The 23,174-nt window shown below is 41.7% G+C and overlaps 2 protein-coding genes across 5 annotated transcripts in view; both read right to left on the reverse strand.

Moving 5' to 3' along the window:
• Positions 1–1,945: 1,945 nt before the first annotated feature.
• csgalnact2 (chondroitin sulfate N-acetylgalactosaminyltransferase 2) lies at positions 1,946–12,538 on the reverse strand. Of its 4 annotated transcripts, none has more exons than XM_014153972.3 (8): positions 12,418–12,538; positions 9,472–10,191; positions 9,003–9,219; positions 8,809–8,910; positions 8,483–8,661; positions 4,242–4,336; positions 2,986–3,067; positions 1,946–2,874 (listed from the first exon to the last, which is right to left on the reverse strand). In XM_014153972.3, the coding sequence occupies exons 2-8, from the start codon at positions 10,121–10,123 to the stop codon at positions 2,582–2,584; spliced, it is 1,620 nt and encodes a 539-aa protein (XP_014009447.3). In that variant the 5' UTR covers positions 10,124–10,191; positions 12,418–12,538; the 3' UTR covers positions 1,946–2,581.
• Positions 12,539–17,805: 5,267 nt separating this feature from the next.
• ret (ret proto-oncogene receptor tyrosine kinase) overlaps positions 17,806–23,174 on the reverse strand; it is a 30,511-nt gene continuing 25,142 nt past the window's right edge. The window contains exons 15-20 of the mRNA XM_014154262.3: positions 22,470–22,592; positions 22,237–22,307; positions 21,678–21,815; positions 21,323–21,422; positions 20,520–20,667; positions 17,806–19,407 (exon numbers count right to left, since the gene is read on the reverse strand). Of these exons, the coding sequence (XP_014009737.3) occupies positions 19,250–19,407; positions 20,520–20,667; positions 21,323–21,422; positions 21,678–21,815; positions 22,237–22,307; positions 22,470–22,592 (738 nt within the window). The 3' untranslated portion in view covers positions 17,806–19,249. The remainder of the gene's footprint in view (positions 19,408–20,519; positions 20,668–21,322; positions 21,423–21,677; positions 21,816–22,236; positions 22,308–22,469; positions 22,593–23,174) is intronic.

Raw genomic sequence — 23,174 nt, forward strand, 5'->3', positions numbered from 1 at the left:
TGACTCTTATTTTCAGTCTTTGGTGCTTTTTATGTTTAATTGTTGCACAGGTAAGACTGCCGCATTTACTTTCTGCTTTTTTTGTGTGTTCCTAGTTTGCTTAAATAGAGAAGAGGACCAATACTTGTTTTTCAGTTGTGTTCAGGAAAAGATTGAGCTCTGAGGCATTCAAGAACCAAAAGACTGGAAACCTATTGTATACAGAGGGAGGAGAGCAATGTTTAATGAGAAAATAAGCATTTAACAAGGCAGTCATGGCTCAAGTTTGATACAAAAAGGTGGGCCACCTTGATAGTTTTTCAACTGGTCATTCAATACAATACCGTTTCGTTGAATTCAACATTGCACACCATTCTGTCATACTGAACGCAACCCTGTTACTTAATCACAATAAATCGCAAACATGCTTTGCTTGCTCTTTAACATAATACAACTTTGGACTTTATGTAAATCTAAATTACCATCACATTTTTTACACTTCAATGAGTAGTTCCAAGTAATGTTTTATCAATAAAAATGAAACTTTTTTTTTTTAACGGTACCTGCCGACATTCAGGGCTCTAATCAATCCATACCCTAGGTCGAAAAAAAATGGATTAAGACAATGTAATAATTCTATGTGGCAGTTAGAAAATAAACACATTCATTGGCCCAGCACGGTTGCTGATTCTACAGGATTAGCATTGAAAATGTGACATCAAGTAACGGCTGTAGATCTGAAAACATTTATAGAATGAAATTAAACAGTTCCTGTGTTTGCTGGGTAGTTATCTGAAATTCACTACGATTGTGTTTATTTTCCACTTTGATGGCGAACTTTCTTTACTACCATGCTGACCAGACCGTGCGCGAGCATCGCAAAATAAATGTAGAAATCTGTTATCCAATAATTGCACCCACACTGCTCACACGTGTTGCAAAGGGCTAAAATAGGAGTCCTTTCTATTTCTGACTCAGATCAAGCTGAAAGTCCTTCCTCTCCCATCTCCTCATTGGTTTATAGAAGCAGGTACCCACGTGCCATCTCCTCATTGGTTATAACCCACGTGGGTGATTGAAAGACGAACTGTGTTGCCGGTCGGTGTAGTAATACTATGAAAGTTTAGATGCCAATCACCATATAAGTTCAAAGATGAAAAAGCCTGGAAGGGGGAGAGATGACAAGAAACGATTCGGTTTTATGTGTGGATTAATGGTTGGAGTAGAGGACCTTGTGCATTTCAGGTAAAATAACTCAATCTTTATATCCCAGGACAAATTAGCTAGCAACAGCGAGCTAAATTGCCATACATTTTTAATTTGGGGACAGGTCGAAAAGCATTAATGTAATTGGTTCAGAGTTTGTTTTTATATTTTAACCTACGTGTCGTGATCGCGTTTGGTGTAGGGGGACAAAATAAATGTATGCACGATGGTGCACGCGCGCAGCCGGTTTGGGTTCCGTTTAACACTCAAGTCATTTTCACTCCAGTGAATTTTATTATTTGGAACGCTTCTGCACGTTATTACTTTTAACCTTTATCTTCGACCAAGTCTGTATCACAGAAGTTCAACGTTACAGCGTGATTGAACTGTAAATGCAAGTTCCCCCTTGTTAGCGGAGACTAACACTGCATATGTCAGCTCCCTTTACATTTCTATCGCGCAATTTGTTTGGGCTTATTCAAACCTTATTGTGGAAGTGCGGCATTACAACCTGATTTAAATTTAAAAGGCAATGTTCCAGTGTTAGAGGAGACTGCATTCACTGTAAATGCTGCATACGGCAATTACCTTTCCTATCTCGCAATCTGTAACGCTTCAGTGATACAGATTGAAGAGCCCCAAGTCTCATAACTATCAATGGCCTCAGGAGGGATAGTATCTTTAATGTCCTCCTCTCCGGCACATTTAGACATTATTCCATTTAAGATTGACCACATCATTGAGTGGCTGCAAGGTTCAATTTAATGAAAGGCAAGTTTAATAATGTGATGATTCTTAAGTCACAATCCAGTCTGATCTGTACATGTTGGTACATTTCCCAAATAAACTAATTAAAACCGATAGAATAAATCATTTGATGCTGATAAACACTCCCCCTGACTTATTTTCCCTTTCAACAAAGCCCCCTTTTTTTAAAATCGCTGTACAACTTTAAATCAATCTTGACATAAATATGGCAGTAGAGTTATAGGGATACATTTTTTTAAAAGAACACTGTCCATTGATTGCTTGATCTCACAGGCAAGAACATTGCCTTAACGTGATGGGTCATGCAAATTTCCCCAACTTCAAAGATGTTCCATCAGTCTTTCTGTATTGACACAGGTGGTGTCATTCTCAGTCTTTTGAAATGTTTAAGTTGACACTTCACATTTACTAACGTACATTTTTGTACATTCCCATACGTGTCTAGCTAATCTGTGAAATGTAACAGGATTTTGTGTAAACGGGTCTTCTGTATAGTGCATTTTAATCATGTTCGTAACAACATGAGTGTACCTCAGTTCTTGCATTTGTAAAAAAACAAAAAAACAAAGCGAGGAGGTCTGATGCAGAGAGTACCTAAGATGGCCGCCTAGCGAAAAAAAGGCACAATTCAGTCTTCAGTTTTGCCCTGGGTCTTATAGGCCTGCTTGCGGAGGTGATTCTCGATCTCCTCACGGAACACCAGCATGCCCAGGTGGGAGTGGGACGCCTCATTCATGGCTTTGGACTGGATGCACATGCGATACTGTTCTGGAGTCAGCTCGTCTGCACACTGCTTCTCGTGCCACAGGTGGAAGAGGCCAGATACTGGCGTACGCGTCACGATCAGGTCGCTCCGCAGGTACTTCCTGTACAAGTGGACATCTTCCACACCCCAACCTTTCACCTCCAGGTCAAAACCTCCTAGAAAATATAATTGAGGGGTAGTGAGATCTCTTGCTTATAGAATTGTCACAGTAAAAATACATAGAAAGCACACAACACCGTAGCAATGTGTCGGTTAACACGGCTTACCTATATTAAGGAAGTCCGAGCGATACTGACATGTCATTCCAAAGCCAAAATCTCTCCAGAATCCAGCATCTTTCTTGTGAATCTATACGGAAAGAACACTTGACATTGGCAAGTTGACTAATGTAAACATTGTAGTGTATTTAACTCTAAATCAAGGGTTAAATACACTACATATACACAAAAGTATGTTGACACCCCTTAAAATTAGTGGAATCGGCTATTTCTGCCACACCCGTTGCTGACAGGTGTATAAAATCGAGCACACAGACAAGCAATCTCCATAGCCAAACATTGGCAGTAGAATGGCTTTACTGAAGAGCTCAGTAAGTGCTTCTATTGTGAAGTGGAAACGTCTAGGAGCAAAAACGGCTCAGCTGCGAAGTGGTTGGCCACACAAGCTAAGAGAACGGGGCCGCCAAGTGCTGAAGCACGTAAAAATAGTCCGTCCTCAGTTGCAAAATTCACTACCGAGTTCCAAACGGTCTCTGGAAGCAACGTCAGCACAAGAACTGTTTGTCGGGAGCTTCATGAAATGGGTTTCCATGGCTCAGCAGCCACACACAAGCCTACGATCACCATGCGCGTTGCAAAGTGTTGGCTGGAGTGGTCTAAACCTCACCGCCATTAGACTTGAGTAGTGGAAACGCGTTCTCTGGAGTGACGAATCACGCTTCTCCATCTGGCAGTCCGACAGATTAATCTGGGTTTGGTGGATGCCAGGAGAACGCTACCTCCCCGAATGCATAGTGTCAACTGTAAACTTTGGTGGAGGAGGAATAATGGTCTGGGGCTGTTTTTCATGGTTCGGGCTAGGCCCTTTAGTTCCAGTGAAGGGAAATCTTGACAATGACATGGTAACAGTTTGGGAAGACCCTTTACTGTTTCAGCATGACAATGCCACCGTGCACAAAGTGAGGCCCACACATTAATGGTTTGTCGATCGGTGTGGAAGAACTTGACTGGCCTGCACAGAGCCCTGACCTCAACCCCATCGAACACCTTTGGGATGAATTGGAACACCAACTGCCAGGCCTAATCGCCCAACACAGTGCCCAACCTCACTAATGCTCGTGGCTGTCCCTGCAGCAATTTGGAAAGCCTTCCCAGAACATTGGAGACTTATAGCAACCAAGGGGGAGACAAACTCCATATTAATGCCCATGATTTTGGAATGAGATGTTCAACGAGCAGGTGTCCACATACTTTTGGTCATGTAGTGTATATATGTTTTGTCATCCATTTTTACAGATACTTACAAGTTGACTTTCAATGGGGGGAGCCAGCTCCAGATTTCCATAGACTATGGCAGGATTATACAAACTGAAAACCACTGGATAAAATACTCTCTTGTCTACAAAAAGAAAACAAGATGGAGGTTGAAATATATTTTGGTACAAATTACATGCAAAATGCCAATAGTACACATTTATAAAAAAGACAAGTCACACACTGCCCGCATTAAGTACTCATGAAAAACCCCAAAGAATTTGAAGGATTGGAAACAGTAGGGATGTGCATCGTTCTCTTTCAAGATTATTCGATACGTACAGTTGAAGTCGGAAGTTTACATACACCCTAGCCAAATACATTTAAACTCGGTTTTCACAATTCCTGACATTTAATCCTAGTAAAAATGCCATGTCTTAGGTCAGTTAGGATCACACCTTTATTTTAAGAATGTGAAATGTCAGAATAATAGTAGAGAGAATGATTTGAGCTTTTATTTCATTCCCAGTGGGTCAGAAGTTTACATACACTCAATTAGTATTTGGTAGCATTGCCTTTAAATTGTTTAACTTGGGTCAAATGTTTTGGGTAGCCTTCCACAAGCTTCCCACAATAAGTTGGGTGAATTTTGACCCATTCCTCCTGACAGAGCTGGTGTAATTGAGTCAGGTTTGTAAGCCTCCTTGCTCGCACACACTTTTCAGTTCTGCCCACAAATTTCCTATAGGATTGAGGTCAGGGCTTTGTGATGGTCACGCCAATACCTTGACTTTGTTGTCCTTAAGCCATTTTGCCACAACTTTGGAAGTATGCTTGGGGTCATTGTCCATTTGGAAGACACATTTGCGACCAAGCTTTAACTTCCTGACTGTCTTGAGATGTTGCTTCAATATATCCACATAATTTTCCTCCCTCATGATGCCATCTATTTTGTGAAGTGCACCAGTCCCTCCTGCAGCAAAGCACCCCCACAACATGATGCTACCACCCCCGTGCTTCACAGTTGGGATGGTGTTCTTCAGCTTGCAAGCATCCCCTTTTTCCTCCAAACATAACGATGGTCATTATGGCCAAACAGTTCTATTTTTGTTTCATCCGACCAGAGGACTTTTCTCCCCAAATTACAATCTTTGTCCCTATGTGCAGTTGCAAACCATAGTCTGGCGTTTTTATGGTGGTTTTGGAGCAGTGGCTTCTTCCTTGCTGAGCGGCCTTTCAGGTTATGTCGATATAGGACTCGTTTTACTGTGGATATCGATACTTTTGTATCTGTTTCCTCCAGCATCTTGACAAGGTCCTTTGCTGGGATTGATTTGCACTTTTCACACCAAAGTACGTTCATCTCTAGGAGACAGAACGCGTCTCCTTTCTGAGCGGTATGACGGCTCCGTGGTCCCATGGTGTTTATACTTGCGTACTATTGTTTGTACAGATGAACGTGGTACCTTCAGGCGTTTGGAAATTGCTCCTAAGGAAGAACCAGACTTATGGAAGAACCAGACTTCAAGCGAAGGGGCACTGAGTTGAAGGTAGGCCTTGAAATACATCCACAGGTACACCTCCAATTGACTCAAATTATGTTAATTAGCCTATCAGACGCTTCTAAACCCATAACATCATTTTCTGGAATTTTCTAAGCTGTTTAAAGGCACAGTCAACTTAGTGTATGTAAACTTCTGACCCACTGGAATTGTAATATAGTGAATTATAAGTGAAATCATCTGTCTGTAAACAATTGTTGGAAAAATTACTTGTGTCATGCACAAAGTAGATGTCCTAACCAACTTGCCAAAACTATAGTTTGTTAACAAGAAATTTGTGGAGTTTTAATGACTCCAACCTAAGTGTATGCACACTTGACTTCAACTGTATCTACAGTGCATTCGGAAAGTATTCAGACCCCTTCTTGCAAATTCTTTTACGTTACAGCATTATTCCAAAATGTATTCATATATTTTGTCCTCATCAATCTACATACAATACCTCAATGACAAAGTGAAAACAGTTTTTTGAATGTTTAGAAAATGTATTAATTTAAATAAAACATCTGCAGCATTGAAGCACTGCAAGAACACAGTGGCCTCCATTCTTAAATGGAAGAAGTTTGGAACCACCAAGACTCTACCTAGAGCTGGCCGCCCGGCCAAACTGAGCAATTGGGGGAGAAGGGCCTTGGTCAGGGAGGTGACCAAGAACCCGCTGGTCACTCTGACAGAGCTCCTCTGTGGAGATGGGAGAACCTTCCAGAAGGACAACCATCTTTGCAGCACTCCACCAATCAGGCCTTTGTGGTAGAGTGGCCAGACGGAAGCCACTCCTAAGTAAAAGGCACAAACCCAGCCCACTTGGAGTTTGCCAAAAGGCACCTGAAGGACTCTCAGACCATGACAAACAAGATTCTCTGCTCTGATGAACCCAAGATTGAACTCTTTGGCCTGAATGCCAAGCAACACGTCTGGAGGAAACCTTGCACCATACCTACGGTGAAGCATGGTGGTGGCAGCAAGGGATGTTTTTCAGCGGCAGGGACTGGGAGACTTTTCAGGATAGACGGAAAGATGAAAGGAGCAAATACAGAGAGATCCTTGATGAAAACCTGCTCCAGAGCACTCAGGACCTCAGACTGGGCCAAGGTTCACCTTCCAACACAGCTATGACGCTAAGCACACAGCCAAGCCAATGTAGGAGTAGCTTCGGGACAAGTCTCTGAATGTCCTTGAGTGGCCCAGCCAGAGCCCCGACTTGAACCAGATCACCTGCTTGAGAGGATCTGCAGAGAAGAATGGGAGAAACTCCCCAAATACAGGTGTGCCAAGCTTGTAGTATTATACCCAAGAAGACTCGCGGCTGTAATCGCTGCCAAAGGTGCTTCAACAAAGTAAAGGGTTTGAATACTTTATTTTATAAATTTGCTTTGTCATTATGGGGTATTGTGTGTAGATTGAGGAAAAAACATCAATTTTAGGATAAGGCTGATAAACTTTTAAGTTACAACTTAACGAAATGTGGAAAAAGTCAATGGGTCTGAATATTTTGAATGCACTGTAGATACATGGGCTCCGATACAGGAACAATTAGTTTTAGTATGAAACGATTCAGTGCGTTTTGATTTGATTCGAGAAAGAAACGATTTGGTTCGATACGATTCCACGCACTACCATTTGTTGCATAAACACATTCATTTTCCATTCTAAGTTAAAATTTGCTGCCGATGGAGATCATGACCTGGGCCTCTGAGCTGGATCTGTCTGAGCTGACTTCTGCGTGTGTGTGTAAATGATAAATGGTCTATGGTGTATGTACTATGTAGGCACCTGACCTGAGCCATAAGGGAGACTAGGCATCTACCACCCCACTTCCATTATCAGATTGGGGGGGGGCGGCGGCAATGTAGCATATGTTTTTTTTGGTTCTGAAATCACCATCACTCACTAATTAACATGTCATTTTTGCAGATTAAGTGTTTGAGCTAGTAATGGATCAATATTTATCGTTTACAAATTAGCTATGACACAGTCAATGAATATATAGCAAAATTTGGATTTCATCCCCATCTGAAAATCGAATGGTTTTGACTGTTTGGAAGTTTAGTGAGCTTCTTCTCTCCTCCCAATTTGGCCATGCAGTGCGCGCCTCGCACTTTACCCTATATATCTAAAAACGACCACACACACACGCTGATGGTGAACCTGAACAATCTAAATAAAATATATTGTTAAGGCCCGTTCAGCAGGTAGTCAGATAAAAGTTGCGTCTCCAGTAGTTTACTTTTATTCCGGCAAAACACATTTTCAACAGTGTATAGATAACAATAACCTTGCAAATTACATAGGTTGTCGCGCAAGTCATTTTAGCATTTGAACACTGAAGGTGCCATTACAGATCAGGAACAGGCCGCCTACCTCACGCTGGTCAGCACACGAAGCTGGGCACAATGCGCAGTTTGACTAGGCTACTGATATTCCCGAGGTAGTTCGGCACGCAAAATGACTTGACTGTCAACACAATTACATGCTTAGTTCGACACTGAAGGAGAGGGCGCATCAGTTGTCACAAAAGATGAGGTATTTTCAGAAGGTAGAAAGTAATATGAGCAACAACAACAAAAAAAACAACGATTCGTACCATTTCAATCGATTTTCTGACCGATGTTTGCAAAATTTGGATCCGTTTCGGGGTCCGCGGCCGATGCAGTCATATCTCAAACGTTTAAAATCGGGGAACGATGCGTGTTGGTGTAGGCTACAATGTTTTGATAGAAGGCACCTACTTGGAGCGGTGTGAAGGAGGCAGGTGTTGAGATAGTCCAGTGTGAAGTAGATATCCACATCACAGAAGAACATCAATACGTCACCCTTCTTCCAGGCGCGGGCTCCGATGTCCAGACCCCTGCCCCTGGAAAACTCCTCGTCCACTGGGATAAGGGTGTAGTTGGAAAAACTCTCCTCCCTACAAACCAACAATGTAATTTCAGTTATCTGTTTGAGCACGAAACGTCTAGACTAGAAACATATAGACAAGTGACACATGTCCCGCAGTAAAATCCTATCAAAAGCACATCGTAAATCCTTTCATTCATGTTAAAAGAAAACAAACCTGGACATGTTTTCCAAATAAGACTTCACCTCTCGTAAGCCCTCTTGTCCAAAGTAGACCACCGTAAGATGCACTCCCCTATCATGTTTTATGCAAACTTCCCTGCAATCACAAAAACAAAAATTACACAATCTTTACAAAATAGTAGGTATAGGTTGCATATTGCCATTTTCACATGACTCACCACCACTGACCTGAAGTTGTGTAGGAACTGTGAGAATGCCTCTGTTCTGCCCGCCAATGGCACAATGATATTAATGACGACTCCGGACGTTTCTACGGATGTGCTCCTGACTTTCATTAAAGGACCGAATGGACGGAAAAGAGTAACGTGGTGGAAATTGCCGGAGTCCTCTTTTGCAAAGAAGAGCTCGTAGAGTGTGCCTTTGTCCCGTTCCGTTCTGTAAAGCCCTGCCCACATAAGGGTAAACATCAGAGTTTTGTCAAACATAAGGAACAAATATTGTTCAACTTTAAAAGGCAAGATTACATCATTTTTTTGCATCCATGAAACAAGCAGATAGTGATCTGCATTAGGGGTTCCCATGCTGGCCCTCAGCCCTTCCAGATATTTGGCAGCACTAGCACATGCAAGCGGTCAACTTATCATCAGGATCAGGTTGAGAACCACTGTTATACATTACCCCTGTATAACTCTCTTACCCTCAGTAAAGTGGCTCTCTGTGTACGCCTGCCTCTGCATGGGCACATCATCCTCCTGGCCATCCTCCTCGTCTGGGTTGTTTATGACGTCCAGGGCCGCCTCAATGACCTCCACCAGCTCGTCCCTGCGGTCCTTCCGCATAGGCTTCTCCTCTGGGTGCCTGGTCAGCCCCATCTCCAGCTGATACACCTTACCGGAGTTGAAGCTCTCGAAGGGGACCAGGGCGTACTCGCTGGGCAGCCGTGCACCCGTGTTCACCTCGGCTTTGTCGATCTGGGAGTGGAGGAACTCGAGGAGATCCCCAGGCACCTGGTCCTTGGTCTCAGCCAGTCCCTGGACCCCGACGCCTTCCTTCCTGTCCTGCAGGACCTTGAGCTTCTCACTCATCTGCTGGAGCTCCTGCTTGAGCTGGGCGATCTGCCTCTTGAGGCTGGCGGCACGGCTGAGGTGGTGCTCCTCTTGCTCTTGCAGCAGGGCCTGGTAGTACTCCTTCCCATAGGACTCCCCTCCCAAGCCAGGCAGGACCAGGCTGACGTCAGCTGGGGGAGTGCACTCCAGCAAGTAAGCAAAAAGGAAGAGGACCAGCAGCAGGACGAGCCCCAGGAACAGCCAGCGCATCCGTCCCTGCAGCGGAAAGCTTCGCCTGGGCATCACGCTCGCATCCGGTCTATGGGCGACGACTCTGCATTCCCTTTCCCGTCAGGTAAATCTACCTCAAGCTGGACAGAATTAGGTCCAATGCATATTCTAGGAATGTTAAAAAGTCCACTCTAATTAACAAGTTAGATTAACAAGGTGGACGTTTGTTCCGAGTGCTGCTATAAAAAGCTACTTTGTTCATTCATGTCACATTATTCAGATAAAGTCATTAACACCTCTGGTGCATCTTGTTTGATGATTGCAATGTGACTTATCTTGCAGGTGTTACATTGTGAGTGGAATCCATTTGGATTTCTTCCATCAGTGTATACATTATTTAGAACCTTTCGATGAAAAAGCACTCATTCAGCAATCATTGTTCATTCATGTCATATTCAGATGGTGTCAACAAATGATGCAAGAAAGAAAATGCTGGTGCAATAAACATACCTAGACGTAGCAATGACTTCAAGAGGAACTTGAATTTCATGTTTTACGTACAGTACCAGTCAAAAGTTTAGACACCTACTCATTCAAGGGTTTTTCTTTATATTTCATATTTTCTACATTGTAGAAAAATATAGTGACGACATCAAAACTATGAAATAACACATAAGAAATCATATAGTAACCAAAAGAGTGTTAAACAAATCAAAATCTATTTTATATTTGAGGTTCTTCAAAGTAGCCACCATTGCCTTGATGACTGCTATGCACACTCTTGGCATTCTCTCAACCAGCTTCATGAGGAATGCTTTTCCAGCAGTTTTGAAGGAGTTGCCACATATGCTGAGCACTTGTTGGCTGCTTTTTCCTTCACTCTGCGGTCCAACTCATCCCAAACCATCTCAATTGGGTTGAGGTCGGGTGATTGTGGAGGCCAGGTCATCTGATGCAGCACTCCATCACTCTCCTTCGTCAAATAGTCCTTACACACCCTAGAGGTGTGGTTTGGGTCATTGCCCTGTTGAAAAACAAATCATATTCTAAATAAATCACAGTGTCACCAGCAAAGCACCCGCACACCTCCTCCATGCTTCACGGTGGGAACCACACATCTGGAGATCATCCGTTCACCTACTCTGCATCTCAAAAAGACACAGCAGTTGGAACCAAAAATATCATCATCAAAGGGAAGATTTTCACCGGTCTAATGTCCATTGCTCATGTTTCTTGGCCCAAGCAAGTCTCTTCTTCTCATTGGTGTCCTTAAGTTGTGGTTTCTTTGCAGCAACTTGACCATGAAGGCCTGATTCACACAGTCTCCTCTGAACAGATGATGTTGAGATGTCTGTTACTTGAACTCTGAGGCATTTATTTGGGCTGCAATCTGAGGCTGGTAACTCTAATGAGCTTATCCTCTGCAGCACAGGTAACACAGCATCTTCCTTTCCTGTGGTGGTCCTCGTGAGAGCTAGTTTCATCATAGCGCTTGATGGTTTTTGTGACTGCACTTGAAGAAACCTTCAAAGTTCTTGAAATGTTCCGTATTGACTGACCTTCATTTCTTAAAATAACGATGGACCGTCGCTTCTCTTTGCTTATTTGAGCTGTTCTTTTCATAATATGGACTTGGTCTTTTACCAAATAGGGCTATCTTCTGAATACCACCCCTAACTTGTCACAACAACTGATTGGCTCAAACGCATTAAGAAGGGACGAAATTACACAAATTAACTTTTAACAAGGCATTCCAGGTGACTACCTCATGAAGCTGGTTGAGAGAATGCCAAGAGTGTGCAAAGCTGTCAAGGCAAAAGGTTGCTGCTTTGAAGAATCTGAAATGTATTTTGATGTGTTTAACACTTTTTGGTTACTACATGATTCCATATGTGTTATTTCATAGTTTGTCTTCACTACTATTCTACAATGTAGAAAATAGTAAAAATAAAGAAAAACCCTGGAATGAGTAGGTGTCCAAACTTTTGACTGGTACTACACGTATATGAGAATAGACTTTCACCTGAACCACTTTCCCTCAAAGTGATTTTTATTCAAGACTCGATCTGAGGGATGTCCAGCAATGCCTGTCTGCTTATGGAACTACTACATCTAGGAAGGTAGCTAACGTTAGCCAACAACGACAACAACATTAGCCGAACTAATGAGCTTGTGGCTGGGTAACTACTGTAGCAAACAAGCTACAAAGGGAACCAGAGTTGGCTAGCTGAAAAACTAGCTAACACCTAACGTTAGATACGTGTAAACAACCGCTTACTATGAGCCGGTTGGAACGATTGTGTAGCTAGCTAGCTGTATATCGAGAAATATTTGCTTTGAACAGTATATTTTTTGCAAATACTTACCAAGATATTCAGCTCTCCGTGTAAGGACTAAAAAGCAGTAGCATCAAAAATAATTATTCTAAACAACGCCACGGAGCAAAGTGGACTGATCGAGAAAAAAAAGAGTACTTCCGCAAAAGAGTTTCTGTAGCTTCTTCATCGGTGGGGTTTATTTTATCGGTGGTTGACATCCAACGTTATGGTGCATTACCGCCACCTACTGTACTGGAGTGTGGGCCATAGACAGGGAGAAATGAAATCGTACCTGCCAGCCCCGTTGCCCTTAAAAAATATAACAAAATATTTGAGACTATATCTAATGAAGTTCTACTCAATATACTCTTTAAACTAATTTCCTGTATCCACTTCTCCCTCATACTAGATCTCAGCCTCTCTCTTTCCTCTGATACTGCCCACACTGCAGCAATACATGCTCCACGGTCTCTGTTTCCTGGCAATAATCACACTTTCCTGTTGGATGCTTTCCTATCACATTTACGGACTTATTGAACTGACTGTGTCCCACCCTTAATCTTGCAAATATAGCCTCCTCTCTTCTATCCCTTTCTGCCATCCTCCCCTCCCCAACTTTCCTCTGAACATGAAGTAAATGCCTGCTCTTAGTCTCTCTATTATACTGCTGCTGCCATCTCTGCACCATCACTGTCCATATCAGGCTTTTTGCCCCTGCCTTGCTCATTGAAACTACAACATCAACATCCCCACTACTAAGTGCTTGTTTAGCCAGTACATCAACTGCCTCGTTCCCCTCCATCAACACATGGGCTGGGACCCAAATAAATCTTATCTGTCTAATCCTGCCATGGGTTTGTAGCACCTCATAAAGCAGGTCTTGTCTGCTACGTGACCTAAAGGACTGGAAACTCATTAACACTGCACATGAATCAGAGCAAATGTCTGTCTGGCTTGACTTCCTCCACCAACTGCAAGGCCAACAGTATGGCCATCAGCTCCGCCATATATACAGCCAGATGATCTGTAACACATTTTCTGACTTCCACTCCACATTCCTGCACTACAAAAGCTGACCCAGTACATCCTGTCCTTGGATCTTTTGATCCATCTGTGTAAATGGTCACAAAATCCTGATACACAGTATCCAGACTTCTCTTAAACACCCTCCCTATCTTTCTGTAGTCTCTACAACACTTCTAGATCAACTACTGGAGGTGGGAGCAGCCATGGTGGATTTACAGGAATAGCTACCATTGGACTAAACTCCCTTCCATACAGTCCCTTCGCCTGGGTATTACCCACCCACCCAAAGCTTGTGTTCTGTCTTCGCTCATGTTCCCAGCATGCCTTTAAAATCCCTTTTGTAAGATGAGACACCCCATGTCCCTGTAGGTTGACCCAATAATTCATTGCCAGCTGCTGTCTCCTAATCTGCAATGGCATATCCCAGCATCTCCACCTGTAGCGCAGCCACTGGAGAGGTCCGAAACACCCCACTACATATTCTGAGCCCTTCAAATGTATTTATATAGCCCTTCTTACATCAGCTGATGTCTCAAAATGCTGTACAGAAACCCAGCCTAAAACCCCAAACAGCAAGTAATGCAGGTGTAGAAGCACGGTGGCTAGGAAAAACTCCCTAGAAAAGGCCAAAACCTAGGAAGAAACCTAGAGAGGAACCAGGCTATGAGGGGTGGCCAGTCCTCTTCTGGCTGTGCCGGGTGGAGATTTGAACATCTTGGCCATGTTCTGTTATAATGTTCATGAATGACCAACATGGTCAAATAATAATCACAGTAGTGATTGCCCCTGTATGACATCTAGCCTTTCCAATGACGTTCGGGCTGCCGAACCATACGCTATACTGCCATAGTCTATTAGAGATCGGATCAATGCAACATACATGGTCCTCAATGAGGAACGCCCAGTCCCCCCCCCCCCCCCACCCTTCCCCATCGGACAGCGCATCACATTTAGTACCTTCTTACACTTTCCCACCACTCTCTCAATGTGTTCTGCCCAGGTCAGTCTAGTGTCAAAGTATACCGCTAGGAACCTGAAGGACCCCACCATCTCCAAGTTTCTACCATATAACCTCAAGCATACCTCATCTCACACCTTCCTCCTGGTAGAGAACTCTGAGTTCTCTCTACAGAGAACCTGAATCCCACATTAATGCCCACCGCTCTACCTCATCAATTGCTTCCTGTACCTTCCTGACTATGTATGGCACATTTCTTTCCCTCTTCCATAAGGCCCCATCATCTGCAAATATCGACCTCCCAATGTCTGGCTGTACCTGAGAGTAAACATCATTGATCATGATTGAGAACAACAGAGGACTAATCACGCTCCCCTGTGGTGTACCGTTATCCACCAGGTATACGTCCCTACCCTCACCCGGGATAGACCTTCCAAACAGGAAATCCTTTATTCAGTTGTACATTCTTCCTCCTACCCCCATAATATCAAGCTTGATTAATAATCCCTCCTTCCACATCATACGCCTTCTCCTCATCAAAAAAGACAGCTACAACAGTCTCCTTGTTCACCTGAGCCTTCCTGACCTCTGCTTATAAGCAGAGCACTGGGTCCATAGTTCCTCTTCCCTTCCTGAACCCACTCTTATGTGGCGATACTAGCCCCCTGCTCTCTACGAAGTGTGTTACCCAGGGGCGGAAATCCCTGGGGGGACAGGGGGGACACGACCCCCCCCCATCCTGGGAAAAATGATTTGTCCCCCCCAATATATCACTGAAACATATCTATGTAATTTAAATAATATTAATAATACGCAATGAAAGCAATTGTGCTGATTATAGACACTTAATAGTGCGTTTTTAAGTTTAAAAAGATTGCGACCCCCCCACCCTTTGCCTCACAATGGTTTGATCCACTGCCAGTTCCTTAGCTTGCGAGGTAACGTAGAGGTCGTATCTACTGTCTGAAAGGCACTCAATGCACGTAACTGACGTGAGGTTAATCCAGTCAATCGCGCACTCACACTAGCTGAATATGCAGAGCTAGCGCGCAAATATGAACTATTAAGCTAGCTAGTACCTATTCCATTTATGTGGCGTCGTCAAAGATGGAATCTTTGCTATCGTCAATTTATTCCAAGATCAGCATGCATGTAAGTTAGTGCTTCAAAGTCCCTGTGATAAGGTTAGCGATAAACTGAACAGAACTACACTCTCTTCTACCATTGTTTTAAATATATTTAATGGTCTCGTTGCAAAAGCTAAATTGTCGCAAGGGAACTTTTATTTATATATTTTATTTCACCTTTATTTAACCCGGGTAGCAAAGATTATAGCAAACACCACTGAATTGGTGCTCGCTAGCTTTGCAAATTCAGCTATTGTTAGAAGCCAGCCAATATGAAACAAACGATTAAAATTACAAAAGGTTGCAGCATATGTTGTGTAAATGGTGAACTCATACAGCTGTCAACTCTTGTCACTGCAATCCGTTTCACATTTGCTAGCTACCTTTTAGATCGAAGCCCATATAGAATGATAGAAGATAAGATGATAGAAGCCCATCTCCTACTGTAAATAACCTACATACTGTGTGTGTGTAGCCAACCAGGTAGAAAAATGGCAGAAAAATGGCAGAGTATTTTTCAGTACACCAAAACGCAAAGTAAGAACCCTAGTAGCCTAATATCTCAAAGACTAGTTGATAAAATGTTCATAAGAAAGAAATGAAATTCTAATGGAAATGTTTCACAATGATGTCATTAGGCAGAGCAGGCAACAGATGGCACACAGACAGCAGAGTTGGGGACAGATATCCAGGGACAGACTGGCAGAGACAGGGAGTCTCAGGTAAGTTTGTTGAGTCTTTGTTTGGCAACATTATGAAAGGTTCTCAATTTTTTTTACTTGTAAAATAGGAACATAATTGGAAAATGCCATGGATACCCCTACTCTCAACTTAAACTGGTGACTGAACTAAGATTTGTTAAAGGCAATGGTATTGCTGTTGTGATTAGTTGTGTAGTTTTGGGTACCGGTAGTTAGGAGTACGGCAAACACCTTATTTCTTTGGTTCCTCAATATACATTTACCATATTACAACGTAGGCTATGTGTTACAGCACTACTTTTGGTGTCCCCCTCAGGAATTGCTCTTGAGAAAATGTAATGTAATTGTCCCCTCCAAAGTTGATATCAGATTTTCGCCCCTGGTGTTACCCTCGCCGTAATCATACGTTCCATAATCTTACATACGTGTGATGTTAAAGCTATTGGCTGATAGCTTGTTGGCCTCGTTGGGTCCTTCCCTGGCTTCCGAATTGGTACCACTGCTGCCTCCTTCCAGCTGCCTGGTAGTTTCCCCTCCTCCCACACTGTTGTACAACACCAATACCTTATCCAGTGTCTCATCACTAAGATGGTACAACATAACATAGCACACCTTATCTTTCCCAGGTGAAGTTAACCCAGCCTTACCTATTGCCCTTTTCACCTCTGCCATGGTAAATGGTGCATTCAACGAATCATTTACATCCTCCCTCTTATCCAGCAATCCAGCATGCTCCTCTGTCATTCTCTCCCTCCTCCTCTGCCCCTCTGACAAATTTGCTGAGTTATGCACTTCGACATACGATTTGGCCATCATCTCTGCCTTCTCATCTGTTACTGCCACATCCTTCCCACTCGTCAACACTGGATAATCCCACTCCCTTCTGACCCCACTCATCCTCTTAATCATCCCCCACACTTCTCCCACAGGTGTTGCCCTTCCAATGGCGTCACAGAACCGACGCCAGCATGACCTCTTTGCCTGACGGATAGTTCTCCTCACCAGGGCCTTTGTCACGGTTGTCGTAATGAGCGGACCAAGGCGCAGCGTGAGTATAGTTCCACATATTTATTTAAGTGAAACTAACAAAATAACAAAACTTACAAAGACCGTGATGACGTAGTGCCCAAACACACTAACAAACAATCAATATCCCACAAAACACAGGTGGGGAAATAGCTACCTAAATATGATCCCCAATCAGAGGCAACAATAAACAGCTGCTTCTAATTGGGAACCATATCAGCACCAACATAGAAATAGATATACTAGATCACCCCCTAGTCACGCCCTGACCTACTACACAATAGAGAACCAAGGGCTCTCTATGATCAGGGCGTGACAGCCTGGGCTTGCTTATACTGAATCCGATGTTGGAAGTTATGCGTCTTTTTCAGTACTCTAAATGCCCTGTTACCTGTAGCTACTTCAAAATAAAAGTTAATATATCTTTGCAGAGAACAATAGGTGAAATCTTCGCCATAGGCTACAAAAAAGAACAACATTTCATAAAAATCTAAATGAAAAGTTGATTGAAAGTGTAATAAAAGTGCATTAGATGGTGCCTTATTTCCCATTCCCATCCATGTCACTTTTATCTGAAAATAAATCTGACAAACTCAGATTTTGGGGTGCTAACTTTTATTTTGAAAACAAAATGAGGAAAAATATTTTTCCCTCAATTGGCACATGATGAAGATCATAAGGTCTGAAACAATTGTGTTCTTGTTTGTACAGTTTCTAAGCAAAATAATCCATTTAAGGTGTGCAGTCATCTACTCCAACAAATATAGATAACCTCTAGTACTGGGCAGCAAGTTCAGTATTTCAAGTCATGTTATTCTATAGACAATGGCTAAATCATTAAATAACAAGCCAATATCCTTCATTAAATGCTTGTCATTCTGACAGGGCAAATCAAGGAGTTCAATATGGCACATAAACCATTTTCCATCCCCTAAAATAATTGTATATTCTGCAGTCTCATGATAATACAGTTTTGCTGGGCACACGTTCTGTCTAATAATTCCTTTGCCTCATAACCATGGTTTAGGTCTTCGGAAGTTGACATGGAAAGTTAATGTTCATGTTATACTTGTCTTGAATTTAGACTTCCCTTCCTGCCCTCCTCCAATGAAAACTAAAGCTACACCAAACCAATCTTAAAGAGTAACAGACTCACACAAAATATTTTGTATTAAATAATAAGGTAATCAAATTCTACCAATCATGTCTTACCGAAAAAAAAAAAGCCATGTTTTCTGACTGTTTCAGATAAATAAGGTTTTATTCACAATGTAAGCTTCCATTATTTTTACATTATTACATCTGATGAAAGAAAGAGAGAGGGAGCCTAGCATATAAATAGATCGCACATATTTGAACTTTTATTGATTGCAACATAATCACGTAATAATAAAATAACAATTGATAACACTCATTTGTTTTCAAAATCATAGCTAAAAGTTGCACAAAGATTGCCATGACGAGGAATCAAAAATGGTGAGCTGCAGCTTTGACACCGAACACGCCCACATTCTATTAAAGTGGAAAGACAAAAGTGGCTTTTACATTTCAAAGAACATGATCATATGAAGTAGAAACTTTGCAGTTTTTCTGGATGAACTCAGTGTCCACTCTTTGTCCATCTTAATCTCACAGGTCTACAATATAGGACAGGTGATGGTAAAGAAGTCCCCTTTAATTTATGGTCTGGAAACAACATCTTCACAGTCGTACACTACTAATTGGAGGCTATCGTAGAAGCGGCACAGGCACTTGAAAGACATTAACATTGACATACAACCTGGTACACAGTCATGCAATGATACTTGGCCAACATGACTTTGAGGTAATGATTAACATACCGAAGAGCTGCTTGAAACACGGTCTATGTCATTCCGGCCATTTTTCAGCAAATGCACTTTTGAAATCCTCCAGTTTTAACTTGGAATACCCGTGCAACAGAAATAAAAGGGCACCAACTTTAGAAGGTATATGTACAGTTTTATATAAATATACATATCTACCCAATTAGGAATCTTTATTTTCTACAATGGTTTTTGCTTTTAACTATCAAGCTTGTCCACAATTTTTGCGGGTGAAGGCAAAGCCATCCAGTTTGCATAAACACTATCATTGGCATATCTTGTAAAGACTGGGTTAGTGGCATCAAGTCTGTTGAGCAGTACCGGGCTCTTCTCAGGCCAGTTCGGGTATGACATGCCTAAAAACGAGAACATATCATTTTTCTGCACTGAGTAAAGAAAAAGTAGAGTGCAGACAGTAAGGCTCCCTTAAATTTTGGACAGAATACATTTTTCTGAAGTGAATTATAGACGGTTGTTTGACATAGGAACATGAGAAGGCTATACATTTATAATCCTATGCAGAAATCACTTCAGACAATAATGGTGTCCATAGTTCCTGTATAGTTTAACTGAGAAAATATACTGGATTGATTAAATAAGATTCTAAGAAAAATAACAATTATCGTTACATTTTTGGTAATGTATGTCATGATCTCTAAATGTTATCCTTGGCTCATGCACCATTGATAACTGTTGTCCATATAAAGCAGATACAAGAATTGCATCACTGTAACAGGACACCACGGTCACCAAGTCACTGTTTGTTCATGGTAACTAAGTCACTGGCAGCCATCTTATTGCTAAATACTTTTATGAACTATCAACTGGAAGTGCTTAGGATCTATAGGATTTGTTTGGGAACTTCTTATGAAAATACTTTTACAAAGTATTGTTTATCAATGTTAGCCAAAAGTTTATTTCAAAAGACTTACTGTATGCTTACATTATGCTTAATAGGTAGCCTATATACACACAAACAATTCAGATAACTTAAGACAGTCTGGAATCCAAATGTAATAGATAATGATTGATTCAGCAAGGACCTGTTTCAAATGCTAAACTGTATTTGAACAGTATTTTCCAAATTAATAAAAAATTGGGGGTGTTGGAATGTGTTTTGCAAATGTTTATGTCGTCCAAAATGTATGTTTCCTAATATAAAATCAATACGCAGGCTTGAATGTGGATTACAATATGTCATATGAGGGAATTATGGAAATGTTTACTATTTACAAATGTGTAAATATTTTGGTCAGGTTGAATGTACATCGGAAGCAGGTCCAAATAGTGATCATCAGACACAAGAGTCTCCTTTTCCACTGACTCTCATTTCCTAAGAAATGGGAGACTTTTTCATGAAGCATGCCTAGATCACAGTCACACACTACAGGAAGCCAATCACAGCATGTCAAAAACAGACCTTATGTGTCCTGTCTCTAAAATCGAGTAAATGCATGGGAAATTCTACCATAGAGCTTGTTTTCAATCCATGTGGAGGGAATGGTTCGAGGGAGAGGGGCATTATTGCTGTCCACTAGGGGTGTGTCCTCTTCGGAGAGGGCGTCGTCGTACAGTAGGGCGTCGGCTGGCGTAGACGCTGCCAGGTCCAGGTAATCCTGATAACAGGAGAGGAACACCCTGATTAGGCTAATCACTGCTAATACAGTCATAATACAGTCATATCCTACCATGCAGTTATGACCTAACTTAACCTCCCATATAGTTATGATTGTAGCTAACTGGCATAAGACATCCAATGACAAACATTTGATAGGAAACCGAATATATTAGAGCAATACATTTCCTACTTTTGTGTGAGATAAACAGTATTAAAAGTACTCTGTTTCAAATTCTAAACATATGAATCACATTTTTGCACTGTATTTGACATCCACATTTTTTTTTACTATATTTCGCCTCTTTACCTCAACACAAGACTAACTGCTATCTATTGTAATTATACGTTTTGCAAATGTTGCCCAGGGCCATATTTTGGGGATGGTCACCTGACATTGGTTCTACTTATTGCTGGACATGAGACTGTTTATGACATCACGTACTGTAACTACCATTTATGACATCACGTACTGTAACTACCATTTATGACATCACGTACTGTAACTACCATTTATGACATCACGTACTGTAACTACCATTTGACATCACGTACTGTAACTACCATTTATGACATCACGTACTGTAACTACCAGTGAGCAATGTAATGACCACATTAGACAGAGAAAGAGTGTTGGTTGTTTTGCTTGATCCTACCCGGTTTTTCACCATCATCTTCTCCAGTTCTTTGCTGATGTCTATGAATATGGGCCTTTTGTTTGACTCCTGTTTCCAGCATCGAAGCATCAGATTATACCTGCAGAAACACATTCACACGACACTTAATGGTCAGAAGCAACAAAACATAACACACGATTCACCGTGAAAATAAATGAATGGGATGGTTTACCTACAATTTACAATAGCTCATTACAACATTAGAATGAATAAGTGTGGATTTGCTGCTGGTTTGTCATGTCATGGATGTCATTACCATCACAGTGTAATAGAGTAACAGTGAGTTTTACTGTGGTTATAATGATGCTGGGGTAAAGTAAAGTGGCAAACGTACATTTCCTCAGTACAGTTCTCTGGTTTCTCCATCCTGTAGCCAGTCTTGAGGAGGTTAAATAGGCGTTCAGGGGCGATTCCTGGGTACGGGTTTCCACCCAGTGTCACAATCTCCCACAACAGCACACCAAAGGACCAGCTGGCAGGAGACAGAGGACACCGCATTAATAGCACCACAGTCTAATGCCTGGATGAAACAGTTATTCTGATGTTTGCTGTATAGTTTATCCGAGGAGGTAGGTAGCCTGGCGGTTAAGGTCATTGGGCCAGTAACTGAAAGGTATCTGGTTTGAATCGCTGAGCTGGCAAGGTGGAAACATCTGCCACTCTGCCGTTGAGCAAGGCAGTTAACCCCCAACAACTGCTCCCTTGGTGCCAATGATGTTAATTAAGGCAGCCCCCAGCACCTCTCTGATTCAGAGGGTTTGGGTTAAATGTGGAAGACACATTTCAGTCGAATGCATTCAGTTGTGCAATTTAGTCGATTTTTGAGCATGCAAACATTGTTGGTTATGGATATGTATCACAGGTGTTTTAAGTTGATTGCGCAAGGTACTCACACGTCACTTTGTGTTGTGTAAATGTGATCAAACAAGGATTCTATTGCCATCCATTTTACTGGGATTCGACCCTGAAAAGAGAGGCAAAAAAATAAGAGAATGGACATTGTTATCTCAGTTCTGTGAAAGAAATCCTTATTACAATCGATAACAAACTAATTGACAACTTCAGAAAACAATATAATTTAGTCATTTTTAAAGGTACTTGGGTATTTGATATTTGGGTTCCCTACCTTGCTCCTCTTCACATATGAGTCTTCCTCATACACGTCCCGGGACAAACCAAAGTCTGAAATCTTCATCTTACGGCCCTCCGCAACTAGGACATTTCTTGCAGCGAGGTCCCTGTGAACAAGCTATTGGAGGACAAAAGTCAATTCAAGCTCCTTTCTTTACAAAACATGGAGTCACATTGACATTGAGCTAGGTTTAGCATGGAATTCATACATACAGTGGGTTTGATAAATTGAGCAAAAAAGACTGTAAAAAATAAAATACTGAGCAATTTATATGCTCCAAAAAATGTGAAATGTATATTACTTTATACTAATGCAATTGGTTAGAGAAAAGGATTTTGTTTAACAAGTCATATTTATTTTATCTTTAGCATGTTTTGGCATTAGAGTTAGGAGAACAATAACCAGAACTTTACCCAGAACAAAGAACAAACCCAAAACAGGAAGATCAGAATGCCATGAACCAAGAGGTTAAATTAAAATCCCAGTTGAATAATAATGACTGTATAAATGAAAATGTACAATGTAATCATGTACAGTACCAGTCAAAAGTTTGGACACACCTACTCATTCAAGGGTTTTTCTTTTTTTAAACTATTTTCTACATTGTATTTTCATATTTCGTTATCAACAAACGCGGTGAAAAGTACAGTAAATGTAAAATGCACATAAAATCAACAGTGTAATCTTTGGATTTAGTCT

The sequence above is a fragment of the Salmo salar genome, chromosome 18, assembly GCF_965601325.2.
Source record: "Salmo salar chromosome 18, fSalSal1, whole genome shotgun sequence".
Lineage (NCBI taxonomy): Eukaryota > Metazoa > Chordata > Actinopteri > Salmoniformes > Salmonidae > Salmo > Salmo salar.